Source organism: Amblyomma americanum, chromosome 1 (genome assembly GCF_052857255.1).
Source record: "Amblyomma americanum isolate KBUSLIRL-KWMA chromosome 1, ASM5285725v1, whole genome shotgun sequence".
NCBI lineage: Eukaryota > Metazoa > Arthropoda > Arachnida > Ixodida > Ixodidae > Amblyomma > Amblyomma americanum.
Genome location: NC_135497.1, coordinates 272,287,313 through 272,306,500, shown reverse-complemented (window position 1 = coordinate 272,306,500; position 19,188 = coordinate 272,287,313). Strand labels below are relative to the sequence as shown.

Below are 19,188 nucleotides of genomic sequence, written 5' to 3'. Positions count from 1 at the left end.
GAAGCAGCAAAGCGAACGCGAAGGCGATGCCTTAGGTTGAAAATATCCATTTACCCCTTGTGACTCTGGACCACAGCAGTTGAGCACGGGAGTTTTCAATTACCGCACAGCTCGGGCTTATTGCAGACACGGTTTGGCCCGGAGAAAAACACTGAAAGCTACCCCCTAAAAGCAAAAGGGCAAATTCCAACTCCATCTACTCGTTAGCCTATTGAACAAACGACAAAAAATTTGCCATTATCGACTTTTAGCACAGGGAAGAAGTACTAGCATGGACTTATATCGGATTACCGGATTCTTGCAACGCGCGCGGTGGCAGGTACGTGGCCAGGTGAGGCGCACCTAGCCGCAACTGCTCGCATTTTTGTGGATGCTCCGTTAACGCAGTCGTTACAGAGCACCTGACATCATCGTCATGGTTGCTTCGTTTTCAGTAGTCGCGTTAGCGTGTTCTCTCCCTCCCTCTTTTTCGTGTTCGTCTGTTCTCATGTCCTAATCAAACGGTAAGTGGCAACATTTGCGCACGGACTAATTGGAATTTGCCCTCCCCAATATTATGGCACTTAATGGCTGCGATTTTAAGGCTTTAAGAGGCTAAGCTGGCATAACGACTCAAAAAGAACTAAATGCCGATATTTTTATTAATGCGTTAGAACCGCAATCGGGGAAAAAATATGTCGTCGGTCACATAATTCCCAGGATCTTAAGTGACGTCACCATACCGGAAGCGACAGCTATACGTTTCGATGTATCTCCTTTATTGCCAACTCTGGACACCTTCAGGGAAATATCTAACCAGCAGTATATATGACACGAAGAGATATGTGGTTGGGTGCGTACAGACGTGTTCACGTACACCTATAGGTGTCCGCAAACACAACCATGTAAGAATGACACAGAACTCTATGTAAAGGCGTCAACAGCTTCTGATGTCATTGCACCGCATACACATAAGGCAATTGAGTGCCCCTACGAATTTTTAAATTTTCATTTCATTCTACGCTTCGTCACGATAGTCCTAACATGCGTTTGTGTGAGAAGCTTCCGCATTCATTTCAAACAAATATGTGCCCAAGTTTGATACATGTGGCTTGTTTAAGCCCATAACTGCCTACCATAGCACATATACGCAGGAAAATACGAGGGAAAATATGTAATGTCGAGACCTACACAGTATACGTCTCGAAGCAGTTAACGTCACTCCCGAGACTCCACGAAACTTATTATCTTCAACGCAATATCGATATATTCTAAGGAGCGCGAATTATATTGTGTAGCGCTGTCTAAACAACAACAGCTGCAAAAGTAACCACGTGGTGACTAATAAGACTGGCATAACCAGCATGTCGCACCACGCCAAGCACAAGAAATGCATAGCCGGACAGGCTGAGCTGCATATGCATGCTAGTGCGGTTGGCTAGTGCGGTTGGCGAGCGCGCTCTGGTTGTTGTCGCGGGAGTGCATGAAGACGAACAGCGTGAACCAGGGCACGAACGAGAGGATGACGCAGTAGCGCACGATGGTCGGCGACTTGACGTTCAGCTTCTTGGTGGTGACGTAGCCGCCCGGCAGAGTGCCGCCGCAGGCGCTGGGCACGGCGCCTGCATGGGGTGAGGGTGCGAAATGCGCAGGCCAGAATGCAGCGATTACCGATTCGGTAGTGCCCTGAAGGAGCTCTGGCTGCATCATCCCATCCACACACTCTAAGCCACACAGACCTAAATGTATTTAGTCTCTTGGGGAGTATCGCTGCGCTCTCATCGACATCGGTTTCTCTGAGGGAACGATGCTGATGTCTCGTAAAAACGCAGCAGATACAGTCCCCAAAGGACCAGTGACTGCACTCCTTTTGGGTTTTATGGACGCCCCCAGTGCATCACTCCCTAACGGCATAGCGGTTATCAGATAGTTCCCCCTCGGACTTCGTCTGGAGGGCTGCGTGCTACACTTTGTCCCAATTTGACGAATGGCAGTGCGCGTTTGATAATATATGTTTCTTTTGGTTGACACTATAATACGTCGCTTTCATAGCAGTCTTTATTATATACATCCTCTCACATTACGCGACAAGAGGTCCACATTCAATGTTTTTTTTTTTCACAATCGCGGTACTTCTTTCAATGTGCTAAAAGAGGGCGCTTCAAGTACCATTTTATCGTTCGGTGCAAATTTGTTGAATATTCCGAATTTTTCGAATAGCGAATATAATATCCTCCTACCCGCTGAAAATCATACATTACAGGCGAACAAATATTGTAAGCGAATTGAATATGCCTTCGAATTATCGGATAGTTTTCGATTAATTGGCCACGAAGACCGAATAAGGCGCGCCGTAGATTTCTTCCATGACTGTTTCGAAATTAGGGCCCCCACAGAGCACGCTGCCGCGATCGGCATGCGCGGGATGGAGGTTTCAGCGCCGCGACGCGTTCCGTTCGTGGTCACAATGCTTATACATAGCCTCCAATGCTGGTAAGTGCGGCGGTGCCCAGGTAGGTTTATCGAACTCTGCCTTGATGCCGATGTCACAAGCCATGACCCATACGTAGCTCTTGCTCCTCCCATCTACTGAGACGTGACGCTAGTTTATTCGCTGTCGTGACCAGTAGCGAGAGGTAATTTTTTTTTCCGTATCATATGTCTGTGTCGCGTAGATCAAGTGGAGGTGAGGGCTGCGTCTTTTGAAGCGAAAAGCTTCACTGCGCGAGTCTGAGCCGAGCTTCGCGTGAGCCGAACAGGTGAGTTATGCGCATGCGCGAAACCGAGTGACGTCACGTACCACGCAGGTGGTCCCTCCTAGCCCCTGCCGCAGCCGACGCCGCCGCCGACTCTGTCGCCTGACCTTTCGGTGCAGCCGCGCGCTACAGCACATGTGCGTCATGTGCGTGCGCAAGGAGGCTATATAATGCGCTTGCCAGAGAATAGGCGTGCGCACTCGACATGGAAAGGGAGTGCGGCTGCTGCTGGACTACGCAGAAAAGCTGAAAAACTAAATTCGTCCGTTCCAGAAGTACTCGCTTGGGAGCTGGCTGCACAACAGCGAAAAAATGATGAAGCCAAAGCTAAACGTGCAGCCGAAACGCCTGAACAACGGGAAATACACCTTGCTAAACGACGTCGGAGAGAAGCCTAAAAGCGTGTCTTGGCCGCATCTTCAGCCAGCAGCAGCCAATTAAGCGAGTGGGGAAGAGGAAACAAGAGAGTCACAAGTAGAAAATCCCGAGACTCGCCGTTACAACGACCACGTGGAACGACTCAGTGAAAGTGGAAGTGCGACTCATTCGGCCTATAATAGATAAACAATGTATACAATACCAGCTAAGCTACGAAGCATAACCATGACGTCAAACCATTGCAAGCATAACTGAAGCTCTTCGCTTGTATATTCAGGCTTAACCAGAGCTAAGCCACTGCCTATTTTTTTACAGCTGTAGCTATAACTCCATAAGTTTTAGCGCTGTATATCGCAGCGCAGCGCAGGTCAAATGACGCTTGGACGCAGAAACACCCAGGTTGAATGCAGGGACCCAACTTCCACAACTTTTTTCTCACTTAAAACAAAAACAATGTTCCAATTAAACTTCCAGAAATAAGTGCCATCGAATTGTATAGTGTGGCTTGCTATTTTTAATATTTTGATTGCTTTTACTAGGAAAACCTCACCCTGCAATTGATGGCTGAATGTACATCGAAGAGCAAATTTTCTCAACTATAGAAATTCTTCTTATACGGCTTAAGTTTCCGATCTCTAAGGATTTTTAACGGCTTCTTTGCTTTCAAGACAATTTAGAAAAATATTTGTAGTGACTGTGAGAACATCAGATTTGATAAGAAATTTCACAATCCCTTATTTCTGTAGAATGTTCGCATTTTTCGTAAAAGAAATAAAACAAATTCATTTCAATGGACTGTATATAAAAGCGCCAAGTCGTTTATTTACACATAATGCTTCCTAGTCCTGCGTGAAACGTTCCAATTTTTTACTCATTTCTTTTTCTACGACTAGGTTTTTTGCTAACAATTGAAAAGTTAAAATGACCCTGACATGATTTTGATAGTCATATTCAGAGGCGTGGAATACCAGGCCGGGGGGGGGGGGGGGGGTGCCTCGAGCACCCGCGGGGCTGTGACTCCCCGAATATTGAGCGATGGGGTCAGGGAGCGGCAAGACTTCTTTCGTACGATTTTGGAGAAATTGACTGAATAACTACAGTTGCCTAAAAGTCGGAAGAACAGCAGTGTTTCTTACAGAAGGAGAGGTTAAAATCTGTTTATTTTTTTTGTTTTAGCTTTTTGTATAAATTTTATTACTGCCCAGTGGTTGCTACAAGGAGTTTGCAATGAGTTTTACTTGAATTGCTAGCTTGTTGTGGCAATGTTTGTGCTTCCCCGTGTAGGCTCACTTCGACTAAGGACATTATGCATGTCTAGCAAGAGTTTACGTGTTCTTACTTTCTTTTGCTATCTTAAAAACCATGGGGTCTTTCTTATTAGCATATTTGCTCGACTAGAGACAAATAAAACTGGTTTACATATATAAGCTGTCTGCCTGTGTATATGTCGTGCCGTGGAGCACTGCACAGGGCCCTGAGGAAACGGAGAGAACGGGTGATGATTGCACCCCCCCCCCCCCAACCGCCCCCCAAACTTGGTCCTTATGAGTATTCGAGTCCAATTTAAAAGCTCTGCATGGGCCCCATAATTGACAAATTTGTACAAAAGTCACTGCTAACAGTAGCTCGCAAAAAAATTAGGGCGACACCTCACCGCTCGTCACCGTGCCATCACCGGGGTAGGCGACGGTAGGTGACACCACCACTATTTAGCCGCATTTACGGTGACCAACTTGCGCTGACTTCCTGCCCTTGTAGGAGGCGAACATCCTGAATTTTTTGGACATAAAAACAGAACGAGCTATTCCTTCCTCGCGCCTCACAAACCGATATAGTGCTACTTATAGGTATATTCGGCTGTCGTGCCGTGATTCACTTTCGTGCGGGGATCCAGAATGTTGACAATAATGAGTTTGGGCGAAGACGCCGATAGAGCACCAAATAGCGCAATCCAGGTTTAGCCTGAACAAAAAGTAATAAATCTACTTCTGATTCATGCTTTGTCCGCTTTATGTTAGTCTTTGGCAATTATTATTATTATTATTATTAATATTATTATTATTATTATTATTATTATTATTATTATTATTATTATTATTATTATTATTATTATTATTATTATTATTATTATTATTATTATTATTATTATTATTATTATGAGCCCTACGAGTGCCGGAGATCTAACATGAAGCGGACACATGAATCACTCTGATAATGCCCCCAACCCCCCTGCCTGAAGAGAGACCACTATGTCAAAGAGCGCATTACAACACGATAGCGCTCTGAATGAAATGGGCAAAATCAGGAGTACGCATATTCTTGTAGATCAGCATCTTTTCGGCGTCAGAAGAGGTCTCTGAGCAATGCGCCGCAAACGTACCTAAGAGTCCGGAGGCCTGTGAAGAGGATATGCCGAACATGGCGATGAAGATCTTCGTCGCAAATCCAGTCAGCCCTGACGCCACCATGGCTGAAACGAAGACGTGAGGAAATAAGATTTTTAACTAAAAGGGACGCAAGTTTTAAGGTTTTAAAAAGTTCTGCAGCGTCAAAGAATGTATCGCCGTAGAGTAAAGCGCACTATAGTCGGATACAACTTAAGTCTGCAGTGAAGCTCCGCCCACATTCAGGGCCTCGTACAGAATTCCTCCGCGACAAAAAAGTTGTCCACTGTTAAAAATTTTTATGTTACCTAAACAAGAAGCCAATCACAGCAAAAACAATTTATAAGCTCTAAAATTGTGATAAATGGGTCGCTTAATAAAGTCAAACATTAAAAAGATGATTTCGTTTACTGTTGTGGCTGGCTAGTGGAGTAATATATACAACACGCCATGGGCCGTGGGCCAGCGTTAACAACAGCTGTTGTTTTAAGTTCTTTCAGAATGCAGAATACTTGTCCCTGCACAAGTCCACAGTAGGTGGCGGACTTGTGCAAAGACAAAGGCTTCAGGAACACAGACCTACACATCCTGGGGAAAGCCGCAGGGAACCCGTCGTGGGTATCTTATGGGCGGCTCCTGTTCAAACTGCTCACGTGGAAACCACGGAGGCTCAAAATCGTCAGTTGTACATAATGAGATCTCTTTTGTACAAGCGAGTAGCTACTAATGCATTACTTATACGAACTATGGGCGCCCGCGAATTAGAAATGACTGCCGATGACTTTCCTGAAACCAGGGGACGGATTGTCAAGCTTGTTTGAACGTAGGCTTCTCAATCGACGGTTACTCTTTTCTGAGGGTGAGTGCTGTCAAGTGGACTCACTTTCGGCAGCCGCCGCAAGCGTCAGGCAGACGAAGGTGGGATTGAAGACTAGTCTTCGGACGTGGTTAACGAAGCTTCGCTCTGCGACCTCCGGAGTTTGGCCGGAGCCCGCGTTCGTCTGCGGGCTCTGCACATCCTTTGGCTCCGGCGCCTCCTGCTGTGGGCTCGGTGCGCCCTTGTGCTCCTTCGCATCATCCCCCGCTTCCGGTGCCTCTGCAGCCTTCAGTTCCTGTGCATCGTGAGTGCCCCGGGATTGCTTCGACTGCTGCTTCTCCTGTTTCTGGGCCACGTCTATCGCCTTCAGCTTGGCGGCTGCGAGAGAAACACGAACGCTCATCGCGTGGGCCTTCACCTTACACCTAATTTTTACTAACGGCAGTTCACCACTGCGGCTCTGAGTGAGGATGCTGGCGGTAGCGTTAAAAGTCCGAGTGATGTCTGTCCGTTAACAGGTGAACTAAGCTAACAAGGGAGCGCCTTATGAGGAGCTATGCTTCCAGAAGAATGATGCGGGCACTGTGAGATACTATCCCGTCAGTCATTCCTCCTTTCCTGCATAGGTGTCATCACTATGATTTTCTAGATATGTGCAACTTCTAAAAAATTTTTATTTTTAGGTTTCGATTACTAGGAGTTAAGCTATCGGTATGACGTCACAATAGCTTGAGCAGCATGAGCGCGAAATTCCTCGTGTCTTTTGCAAAAAAGAAACAGCAGGAAACAGTGTCGCTTCGCTACATACTGCTCATAAATGTTCGGTGCCTGAATTCTAGTCAATTGTCGAACACTACACACATTTGGTCAATATCAAACTCAAAGACCCATGGAGCGAGACAGTTTCTAGAGCGGTTAAGTTGCTGTCGTCAACCAAGAAAAATTCTTCTCTTTTGATCCACAGACTAGGTTGAGGCTTGACAAGCAAGCGACCATGCGATGACAGTCTACGGGACTGCCTCAAGCAACAGTATGGTTTATGGTTTATGGGGGTTTAACGTCCCAAAGCGACTCAGGCTATGAGAGACGCCGTAGTGAAGGGCTCCGGAAATTTCGACCACCTGGGGTTCTTTAACATGCACTGACATTGCACGGTACACGGGCCTCTAGAATTTAGTCTCCATCGAAAATCGACCGCCGCAGCCGGGATCGAATTTCGATGGAGGCGAATAAGGTCTTGCCCGTCACGATGTTGTGAGCCATGTTTTTCTGGTTCGCGAATTCTATCAAAGAGCAAGGACAAAAAAGCCAGAGAATTAATCTAAGCATTTGTTATTGCAAAGAAAGGAAGCATGTGCATCGGCGGCACGTCCATATCTTTGTATAAGGCAGAGAACAATTTTTTCACTCGTTCGCTATCATATCAACTTTGAAGATGATAGCATTTCTTGTGTGTACGATGGTGTATATTTGTCCGTGTTGCCTTCAAATAAATCAGTTGCGTGTGGCGCTGCGTCCCGTCTTTCTGCCTTGTGTTGTGTCTTTTTCGCGCCTGTGGCCAAAGATGTATAGTTACCAACTTGCCCAGCAAGACGCTCTTTTTAGAGTCCTATTTTCATTTCATTTATTTTTGTATCGTTTCGTTTCTGTTAGTCGCTACAAGACCACGCGAGCTTGTAGTTACCCATGTAGACGGATGCGCTGCCGGAGGGCACATTCTGGTCCAGGTAAGCCACGCCCACAGTGAAGAACGGCGAAGAGCCAACACCGTGCATCGCATGGCTTAGCTGCGTGAGAACAAGGCAATCACAAAAAATTCAGGGGCTGTGGTAGGCCACGTTTTGATGGAACCAGAATGTAAGGAAATCGGATGTGCCGTGTTACATCATGCCAGAGAATTCCAGCGCAAGTGAGAGAACCCCTCAGATAGTCGATATTACTTCGGAGTGCTTCAGTCTTCGGCGTAACAATTTATTTTATTTACTTGAAAATACTGGGTACCCGTTCAGGGGCTATAGCAGGAGGGGATTGCATGCGAATACAATACAGAAAGAAATTTAGCGCACCGAGAGCTGTTGGAATGTCTGCCGACTGATCTGAAGCACCTCAATGTTCCTCTATAATGCGCCGCTTCGCGGGCAAAAAGAGCTTAAATCCTGCCGCCCGTTTTCCTTATGTCGCTCATTGTGGGTCGGGCGCTCTGTCCCTCTATGGGCAGAGCAGACACGAAGGCACCGATTTGTGAAAGCGGATAATCTAGCTGGCATTGAAACCAAAGGAGGTGTCGGGTTCCTGAACCGCCAAGCATTTTTAAAATGGGAATGACCTAAAAGTGTGATATACTATACATTTTAATTAATTCCCCTCAATAATCCACGGTTGTGAAAAGCATTTATGCTCCGGCATATGCCTGGTGTTCACTTTAAAAAGGAGATGGAGTATTTCGCTAACTCTGCGCAGTGCGTAGAACGGCGCTCAAAGCACTTAATTAGAATATGAACGCGGCAGTCCGCTGAGTCCAAATGACACCGACTCAACATGCAGACCGCGGCTGCAACCCCTCAAAGGTTTACCAAGCTCTGATAGACAGAGGATGTGTTTGGGCCCCAAACCACGGTGCGCGCCACGAACTGTTCATTGCACTAGTAAACTTTTTAAAATTTGTTCAAACATTTTTCTTAAAGCGAGCAGCAAACGTGTCTGGTGCTAATTGCCGCCGACGAGCTTTGAGGGAACCTCGCTGTCGAGTTAGAAGCTGCTCAGGCATAACAAAACACCTGGCGCCGGATCATGCGAATACGGTCGCGAGAAAAACTGCGACTTATATGCATTCGGCAAGACCAGGTCTCTACTCCGAGCAACTTCAAAAACTCGTACATGTGTCAACGCTACAAACAAGACAAACAGGGAGAGATATCAACGAAGTGGCAGGTAATAGAGGAACGGCGAAAGAACTGGGAAGACGACACACTAAAGACGTTTACGCAACAACATCACAGCTGTCGTCACGTGGCTGGTTTGAGAAGAGCCGCAATAAAGCTCTTCAAATTGAGGAGAACTTTAAAGGAGGCACTTGAAAGGAAAATGCATATCAGTGTTGCTAGAAGTGAGCAGTGCATCCGTGGTAACTCATCGCGGTAACTTGACAATGCAAAATTATATTAGAAGAAACTTTTCTATAGGTGACTTCATTTTCACTGTCGAACTCAACGCTGCGGACGGCACGGACACATCAAGAACTGGCTGCGCAGGCATTATGCCACCTGCAGAACACTGCACGCAGGATAAAAACCCTCAACCGCCCTTTAGAAAGCGGACGAATGCGTATCGCGAGGTTTTATCAAATATGGAGTAACTATACCGGCCGCAATCTTCACACTGGCGTTGTAAAGCCCTTTAAGACAACCTCCAGGCATTAAAATTTAAAAATCAACACGCAACCGCCCCCAAGAACATGCTTATACTTAAAAGACGTGCACCGCCTTCATGACCAGTCATCAGCTCCCTGCAGTGCTTCCAGACGTTACCGCAGAAGATATAGGAAAACTACGAACGTTGTCAGTGAGTGAATGGCACACCACCTCACTCCACTCCCGGGTTGGCGGAGCGCTTACCATGAAGAAGAATTTGAAGGCGTTGGCGTTGGTGGCCCTGCCGGAGAGGGAGCACTTCCCGAGGCCGCGTTCGGGGCCGACGTTGGCGGTGCCGTTCACCAGCACCCGGTACTGCGGCGCAATGAAGTCGGGCGAGGCGAATATCATGGCGCCGACGGGCGTAACCAGGGCGCCAATGCCTGGTATGACCGGCCCGTGGCCCACGCCACCATGGTAGCTCACCGGCGTCACCATGATGCACGACGCCACGTTGAACATGATCTAGATCACCTGCACGCCGTCCACCACCACCGCTCCCTTCACAGGTCGAGACCATGCGAGCACACACCAAAACGAGCAGCTCCTGGCATGAACCGTATACATCCTTACGATCGCTTATCAACTGCATAGGTTGCGTGCTAGGATATGTCCAGCACCGGTGCTGCTTGCCGGCTTCTACGCAGGTCAACACGAAGGAAATTTACTCGAAATTCGTGCGTACACAAACTCTCCGTTTGTGTACGCTGTTTGTGTGGCTGTTTCAAAAGCAGCCGCCGATGAGGTTTGAGACATTCAGGCTGTTCTTCCAGAGCAGGGTGCAGAAGAGATAACACATTGAATGCTGACGATAGTGCTTTTTTGGCATACATTGAGATGCCGTCCAGATCATGGGCTTTAACAAGTTTTTCTGGAAAACGCATTGGCTATGGAAGCCATGTTCTTGGGTGTCTCAACAAAATTTGGTGTTAGCTATTTAATTTTGTCTTGGAGGGAAAGCACGAGCGCTTAGAAGCTGTAATATAGGCCATGGTGAATGTGGTTGCAAAGAACATGCAGGTCCTTTGCACATTGCACCGGGCGAAACCATTTTTTAGACAAACTGGTATACTTAGAGAACCATTTTGTAACTTTGACATGAAGTGCGAATAAGCAGCTGTTCTAAAGTTAAAGAGTGAGTGAAAGGGGGGCTTGCCCCGACTTCGATGCCGAGCAGCTGGAAGCGCTTCTCGATGGTAGGCGTCACTACGGAGACGAGCCCGTTGACGACGAAGCCCTGCGTCATGCCCAGATTGCACAGGAAAAAGAGGTAGCACCGAGGCGTGCGGTAGCTCTGCAGGAGCGAAGGGTAGACGCCCAGCAGGCCGCAGTTGACGTCGTGGTTGGAGCCAGAGGCCCCTTCGGCACGCTTCAGGTCCGAGCCCTGCACCAGCTGCGGCACCGACATGCCGAACGACGAGACTGAGAACTCTGAGGACCCCTGTTTGTCGCGGGACCACATGGCTGGGTGGTGCACCTTTGCGGCGAAACTGCACAGCGCGCGCGGGCACTTCGTGAGATTTCGCCGCTGCTTGCTCCGATGGCGCGGAAAAGACTGCTTTTTCCACCGTACCTGGGCTTACAAGACATGCTGAGCATTTGTGAGCAAGCTTCTGAGAAATACGGTTGCTTAATTCTTAACACCTGGCTGAAGGTGAAGCCTTCGTGCTATAGGGAAACTACGCCGCTGTGGGCACGCCGAAAGCAACGTTCAGTAATACTCACGTCGGGGTGAAAGCGAGAAGAAAGGGCCAGGGGCGACGATGGCGGCTGAAACGGTCGCTGGAGCTGACGCGTGCAGCGAGAGCCGTTCGGATTTCTTCTTCTTCTTCTTCTTCTTCTTCTTCTTCTTCTTCTTCTTCTTCTTCTTCTTCTTCTTCTTCTTCTTCTTCTTCTTCTTCTTCTTCTTCTTCTTCTTCTTCTTCTTCTTCACCCCATCTTCCTTTGTTCTTTCTTTTCGTCTACCGAGACCTTGATAATACTTAAGTGTCGGTATATTCCAAGGCTAGATGTATGATTATTTAAATGTGCGTGGGGCGGTATCTTTTTGCTCTTAAATTCTCGTAAACTTTTGAGCGTCTCATGAAAAGAAATTATGGGACGATCAGACATCTGGGGCAGTATTACGGAACTGTCAAACAGCAAAGTTGTCAAATACTTGTTAAAAACGGGTCAATTAGCCTCGCTCCTATTGGTCGGGCGTGACCGGCGGCCATATTGCGTATTGCGTCATGGGTGGTTGCAAATTACGTCACAGATGTGGCAGAAGTTCTTACGTTACACACCTAATTATGCAGGCGCAAATTGACAGTTTTTTGTGACAGCCTCGAGGCGGTCAATTTGACTGTTGCGTTTTTGACAGAAAATGGCGGCGGTGTAAGCGGGGATAGAAGTGAGGCGGCTGCGCCGGCGCGAGCAACTGCGAAGGAGAGCGCACGAAGACGCGCCATGTTTGACTTGACAGACGAGCTGTTTCGACGCCTTTTTAATACTGGAGAAGCAGGCTGTGGAGCGGCTGTGTGACGAAGTCGCCGATGAACTGGGAGGTGCGTGTGCCAGCGCGCTGTCGGTGCGGCGCCAGGTGCTGTGTGCACTGCGGTCATTTGCCACGGGCGACTTTCAACCTGCCGTTGGTAACTAGGCGCACGTCTGCATCGCACAACCGATGGTAAGCAAATGCGTTCCGAAGGTTTTCGAGGCAATCTGTAAAGTTAGCCCGCAGAAGGGGTGGGTTCCCGCGGTCACCTCTGTGCCACAGCCGCATATAAATAAAATGCTTATGCTGGCAAAACACTTTATTTTTCCCACCAAATCGCACTTAGTGTCTTCTTCTGTTTTCCAAGGGAAAAGAAGCAGACAATCACACACCGCATACTGCAACACCTCACCTTTTGGCATTTTTGTGATCGATCGAAAGAGCTGAACAACACAGACTTCAACAAGTTGTCTTCGTCGATTTCGTTCCATGCGCTCCTTGCAAGTTCGCTCAGCAGGCACGTAGCCTCCTTCACTGCATTCGTTCAATTTTTTCTGTGCAATTAGGTCAACCGCACAGTAGCCTGATCACAGTAGCCGGGTAAAAAACAATAACACGGCGTGGAATCGGTTGCTTTCCTGCGAAGCGACTTGACGCTTTACCCCTTTCAGCGCTTCCCCGCGGCAGCAAAAGTTACCCACCAGCAAATTTAATAGCACAATTTCGAACCCTTTTGTTTTGTTTAATATTTTCGAACTTTAAACCGAATGTATTCAAAATAAAATAATAGTTGTTTTCATTGCCACATATTTCATAATTCTTTTTACAAAGTTTTAGCAGACGGCCCCTCGCTGTGCAACTAAATGCTCTCGGGGCGCCGCCCTGCTGTACCTGGCTGATTCCTCGTTGCGTCAAGCGGTGGCGTCTCATCGTTTCGTCATTTTGACGTCACTGTCAATAACTTCTGACAGAATTTGTAACAGCTCCATAATACGGCCCCTGATGCGACAATTCTGAGAAAGCAGTTGGATTGAGCCTCGGTGATTACTTAGGCGCTTTTACTATTTTGAATGTTTTTGCTCTAAGCCGAGGCAATTCTCCTCCCCCTTGCCCCTCACTCAACCAAATGCAAGTTACAGTAGTCCGGAGACAGCTAACTTTTGGAATGGAGGTGCGAAGAGGAATTCCACTAATGCTCATTTTGATCGCACAAAACAATTGGCGGAGTTACCTCGACCAAGTACGCCTATACGATCGCAATCAGACTCCGGACATGGGCTCGTTTCCCTGGGATTTTTGCGACAGACGGGGCATCTTAGCATAAGACTAATCCGATGCGTTCAATGAGGACATGCATAAAAAATTACAGCTTCATTTCAGTCATGCGGACACTCCACTTACCCGAAATGCAGCTCTCTCGTGTTTTAGATTTGCACGGCGGTCATGGCACACATTACCAGGTGGTGTACAAGTACTGAGGAGTGCAAGGGCTCAGTGAGTTCCACCGTGCTATTGTATGCGCCTGAGCTCACTAGCTCCACCTTAAATATATGCAAATAGGAGCAAAATTTCTTTTAAGTGCTCACGTACGACAACAGGTACTTTATGCACCTATCTGGAACAGCCCAAAGAACACTTATCTGACCCAAATGTATAAGCAGTGACACCGGGCAGAAGACTCGCAGGCAGAGCTGATAGTGAATGCTTACGATTTAAGAACTTCACTCACAAGCAGACTGGAGGTGAGCAAGGAGAAAAACTAGAAAAAAGCGATGGGGTTTTAACGTAGTTAAACAAAGTGGGCCTGCGAAAGCCTGTGTTTATCCTGGTTGGCTCATGGTTTTGCTTTGCTGGGTTGTCGGCATGTCTGGCGACGATATTGCACTCGGGTTAAGCTCTGACAGAGGTTAAGCTGATATGATCTGTTCGCAGACGGAAGGCGGCCAATGACGCTATGGTACCATGGCGTCATCACTCACGTCAGAGTGAAGCTCGAAGTAGTACCACGTGCTGCTCTGCTGCTTTGGGGTGCATCTCGGGCACTTTTAGTTTTCGCGTTTATTGCTTTTTAGGTCAGTTCACGCTCCATTTGAGGCATTAGATTGTCTTCTACAACAAAGCGCCTCACCGAGCGAGTTAGCTTTCGCAGTTTAACCTGCAGAGTTTTATGCGCAGCTGCAACGGTGCAACTGCCAGCATTCCCCAGCCGTCATTCAGCGCATGTGTTGCCGCCGCTATGGACAACACTGAAGCTGCTACGCCACCAATAAGAGGCAAGCGTTCACCGTATCCCGGTCAAAATAAACGCTAACACATATAGACGCAGTACTCTTTCCGAAGAAAATGTTTTAGTATCTATCTACTGATACAATGCGGGCCATTCGTTGCGGATGCGCCGTCCTCGACTGGTTCAATGAACTATTTTAAGGTAGGCGAATACTTGATATGGCTGTATGCCTTTATAGCCTTTTTCGCATTCCAACGGGAAATGGGTAATTGAGATTATTCCTCCGAATCAACTTTGCATCGTTAGTCTGCGCACCACTCTGCTGCGCTTTCGTCTAGAAAAGCTAAGCTATGCGCGGAATCTGCAAAAAGCCTTTGGAGGCAAGCGCCCCACGAAAGCTCCCGCTTCAAGGTGCCCGTGGACGGAGCCGCGCAAGGCGCATCCCGGGGATCGCCTTCTGCCCTCCCTATTTCATTGGCCGGCAGGCTACCAGTCTCGACGTGCTCTGCCAACCCCTGTCTGCTCGAAAGTGCCCTTCCACAGATACGCTTTAAAACGAAATCCTTGGTCAGTTACGAGCTAGAAATGAAAGAGTCCACAAAGACAATGCCAGTGGCTTTGGCGACAAGTGTCATGTTTTAATGTTATAGGGTTAAATCGGCAAGCTTTCCGCGTGGCCAAAGAAGCACATGGTGCTACGCACGAACGTCGCCAATCTTGAGGTGACGCACGACAGCTCTCCAGCAGTCCGTGTTGAGTTCGTCCAACTGCGTGGCTTGAGCGGGTCGGCAGACCAGAGTGCGCTGGATGATGCCAGTGAGGATGAGGTAGTGGTCTTGCAAGAAGTGCTCAGCCGCGCTCAGGTCCAGCGACACTTCTGGCTCCGTCTTGCCGGTGACCTCCACCAGGCGGGCGAGCAAGCACGACCGTCCCGCGAAGAGCTCGAAGCTTTCGGCACACCTTCGGTCAGCTGGGCGTCGCAGGACGAAGTCGACGGCGCGGTTCAGGGCGGCCCGGTTCCTCCGCAGCGCCTCGAAAACGACGAGGCTAGAGGGGTCGCAGCAGAGCTTCTCCGTGACGAATTTCAAGTCCACGACGACCTTGTTCAGCGTCATTCCGCGCGATATCTCCCTAATAAACTGCCTGGGAAAAGTGGTCGAGAACCACAGCGAAATATTTGTGGCTGTGGTGTTGCGAGACAGCATGTAGGAAAATGCGGTCGCCGTGTCCAGTCTGTCAATTTTATCCAGGTGGATGACAATCTCGGTTATGGCAGTATTGACGGCCAGCGCGTAGAAGACATCTCGGACGAAGTCGCCCGCCCCGTCGTCCGCCATGCTGAGCCGTAGGCAGCTGATGGATCGATTGGCTCTCAGCATTTGGCAGAGGGCGGTTCCTCTTGCCAAAGGCTCCCCCAGCACCATTGCACTTAGGGTGCGGACGCGTTTGCTGGGCGTCAGGGCGTCGCAGAGGAGCTTGAGGCCATCCTCCGAGAGCTGACAGATGTCCGGCAGGTGCAGCTCCCCAGGACACACCGAAGGAGTGGCTAGGGCTGACAACAGGCCCGGTAGGTCGGCCTCGGTCCAGGGCAGCTGCACGCGGCCGTAGCACCCGTCATTGCGCAGCTGCTGTGCCAGAGCCAACCTGGAACAGAGCGCGATTTGTGGCCGCTTGCTGTTGAACAACCTGGCTCGGTGCCTGCTTACCGTCCTTGTCAAATTTACCGGCGTGGTATCAGCAAATTTGATCTCTAGCAAATATACCTAACACCTGCGTTGAATTTAATTCTCCCTACAGACACGAAGCGCCAATGGCAACGCAGTTTTATGGAAGGTCACCTTGACAGTGATGGGCTCATGCGCACGCACTACGTGCAAAAAGAAAAACGTGAAAAGGGGGAGGGGGGCGATGAGAAAAGATGAGATAGATATGAGGTAAGGCAAGTGTGGCAATTCGTCAGAAAGGAATTACAATTCTTCGCCGTGCACCACCCTGGAAGTTCACCCACACGTCAACTATTGAACAAAGAGTGACAAACGCTTCAAATATCTTCCGTTACAGACACTCCTTCCTTCCTAAATATGTTTTACTCTATGTTAGAGGGCAGCCGCAGGGTCTACAATGCGCTGGCAAGTGCACCCAGCCAACGTCGGGAGAAGAGGTGGCACCTTGTCTGAAATTATCATTGAGACAGTTGTGTTTGTCCAGCATTAATCCGACCGCAATTAAATAGGATCCCAGAGGTATTTTCTACGGCGCATGAAACGCAAAAATGTTATGTGCCGCTTACTGCAGGTTTTCTTGGCCGAACAGCTGCTCCCTTCCGTCAAACATGCATTTTTGCTGGCAAGGAGAAAACGATGTCAACATCACGGTAGACAGAATAGCAGCCCAAAAAAGTATCTTCCGGAATCTTTAAACTTCGCGTGTCTGAACGGAAAATCTGACTAAGGCCCTTCTTTCAAAGGTCAATCTAGTATCTAGTAATAGCAATATAATATATCTAGTAATGTCTAGCAATATAATATAAATGTGAGAGCGGTTTGCTTTTTTCACATTTTCGCACCAAACAAGATTTTCTTGAGCGAGACATCGACTCGGAATGTCGAATGGTTTCGCAATGACACCGCTGTAGAATACGCCATGTAAGTGAATCATCAATCTCAGAAGAGCCAAACCCATACCTTTCTTCTTGGGCAGCCTGGAATCCGGTAAAAACTAGCTTCTTTAATGTCTTGTTTGCGGGCAGGAGCTTACACAACGCTGATATTCCGCTGATCGGTAGTTGTTCGCTTGACAACTGGAAACACTCCAGCGCTGTGTTTTCTGACAGTGCATCCGGCCAGTCTTTCATGCTGGAGGCGTCGATGTCAGCGTCCTCTATGTACAGCTCCCGAAGGCACATGTTCTTTCGCAATGCGGATGCCAAAGCTTGTCCACTTAAGGCGTCCATGGAGCAGCAGCCTGTAAGCCGCAGTTCCTTCAAGGTAGTATTGATCTCAAGAGCGGGAAATAGTGCTCTAGGCGGGATCGTTGAGTCCGGTATAAACAGAGTGAGCTTTGTCAGTGCCGGATTAGTTTTGAGGGCCTCAGCTGTCACAGAGATCTGCTCGTCCATAACCGGGTCGACACTGAGCTCCTTGAGAACCTTCGATGTCTGAACAAGCTGCGCAACCGAATTCATGTCCGGCAGGCCTCTGACGAAGTCAATGAGCGAGGAAATCGCCAACGACTCGCAGTTATTGAGGCAGTCGAGGGCCTTGATGACACTTCGCGGCAGTCGGTTCATATCGGAGATATCGACTGCTTTGATGGAACTTGAGTTACGCCGCAGAAGTGCCTCGATTTCGGCTGCAAACTCGGGTTTGATGGCGCGAGCGTTGATTTTCAGCGTTTCAACACCGATGACGGCGTCAACGTCCCTCAGCACGAGGGCGGCAGACGGGCGCTCTTCGATCTCCAGCCGGCGAATGCTGCGCCAGGCATCACGCGCCGGAAGGGGCCGCAATCGAATAGAGCAGGGCGCTTCTTCCGATCTGTCGCCAGTGTGGACGGTGCACGTCACGGCCAGTTCTTCGACGCAGCGGTGGTGCCCGAGGATCCAGGAGAGTAAAGAGGACGCTTCGCGGGCGGCGGCTGCGGAGTCCCGTTCCGCCTTGCCGCGCGGTATCGACTGCAGGCGAAGACTGCCGGGCTTCGCCTCGACGAGTTCGAACGCGAAGCCGTGCATCACCTGGTTCCACGCCGTGAGGTCGCTGCTGAGCCAGCACCGCTGCTGGGGACCATCCGCGCCACACGCCCTCTCAAAGTCCAGCTGCCTCTCCCACCCATCGTCCGGGGCTCCAGAGTTAGGCGCCTCGTCCTGCATCTTGCCAGGTGGACAGATCGGTGGCTGCAGGCGTAGCGGGTCCACGTCCTCTTCTTCGAGCAGCGGCGTGGCTTTTAGGCACGAGCTATCATCTGGGCCACTGTTACGGGGCGTGCTGCGTGCGCAACTATAACGCAGTAAATACATACGGAGGAGAAAAGGCTTTGCAGAAAATACATTCAATAAGCGCGTTTCAGGACTTGTCAAACTGCGTATGCATATTTTGTCCTCAAACCTGTCCGTTCTCAAATTTTATATTGCTAACGGAAAATAAAGCACTTACTTCACTCGGCACTTTGCGGAATTGAAAATTTCACCCAAACTCAAATCCTACCCATGACTACGGGGTCACACATTTCATCATCAACCATGTCGCTTAAAAATGGGTTCTTTATTCTGAAGTTAAAAGCGCTACTCATCAAATAGTTTTAAATAGTGCATTGGGCAAAGTTATCCCTTGGTGTGACACTTGGCAAACACCTGTAAATTTTGAAAAAATTGTGTATATGAAACTAACTCGCAAAAAAAAAACTTTTAGAATCCCAGTACGCCTACAACCAAAACATATTAAAGGATGTGTCTCAATATAAGAACTTAGGGCTATGGATTATGAATGATCTTTACTGGAATAGACATGTATAATGTGTGGTATAGCTAATGCTAATACGAAAATGTTTTTTCTTTGAAAGGGCCCTTAAACTTTCCACTCTTAGCATTCATCTGCTTGCATACAAGTCCATCGTACTTCCAATGCTAGATTATGCTGCCATGCCATCATTTGGGACCCGTACACACAAACCAATATGAATAAAATTGAAAGTGTGCAAAAAAAGCCTTTCGCTTTATATACAACAGCTTCTAGAAAGCATGTGCAAGCGAATTACTAACGAGAG

General features: G+C 48.5%; 2 protein-coding genes across 2 annotated transcripts in view; both read right to left on the bottom strand.

The window, feature by feature from the left end:
• Window positions 1-8,096, bottom strand: part of LOC144115090 (uncharacterized) — a 62,234-nt gene extending 54,138 nt beyond the window's left edge. Inside the window, exon 1 of the mRNA XM_077649242.1 lies at window positions 7,999-8,096. Coding sequence (XP_077505368.1) covers window positions 7,999-8,089 — 91 coding nt within the window. The 5' untranslated portion in view covers window positions 8,090-8,096. The remainder of the gene's footprint in view (window positions 1-7,998) is intronic.
• LOC144097121 (uncharacterized) lies at window positions 5,207-7,957 on the bottom strand. Its single transcript, XM_077629907.1, has 2 exons — window positions 6,381-7,957; window positions 5,207-5,583 (listed from the first exon to the last, which is right to left on the bottom strand). Exons 1-2 carry the CDS (start codon window positions 6,715-6,717, stop codon window positions 5,378-5,380), a joined length of 543 nt encoding a protein of 180 aa, XP_077486033.1. The 5' UTR covers window positions 6,718-7,957; the 3' UTR covers window positions 5,207-5,377.
• Window positions 8,097-19,188: the final 11,092 nt, after the last annotated feature.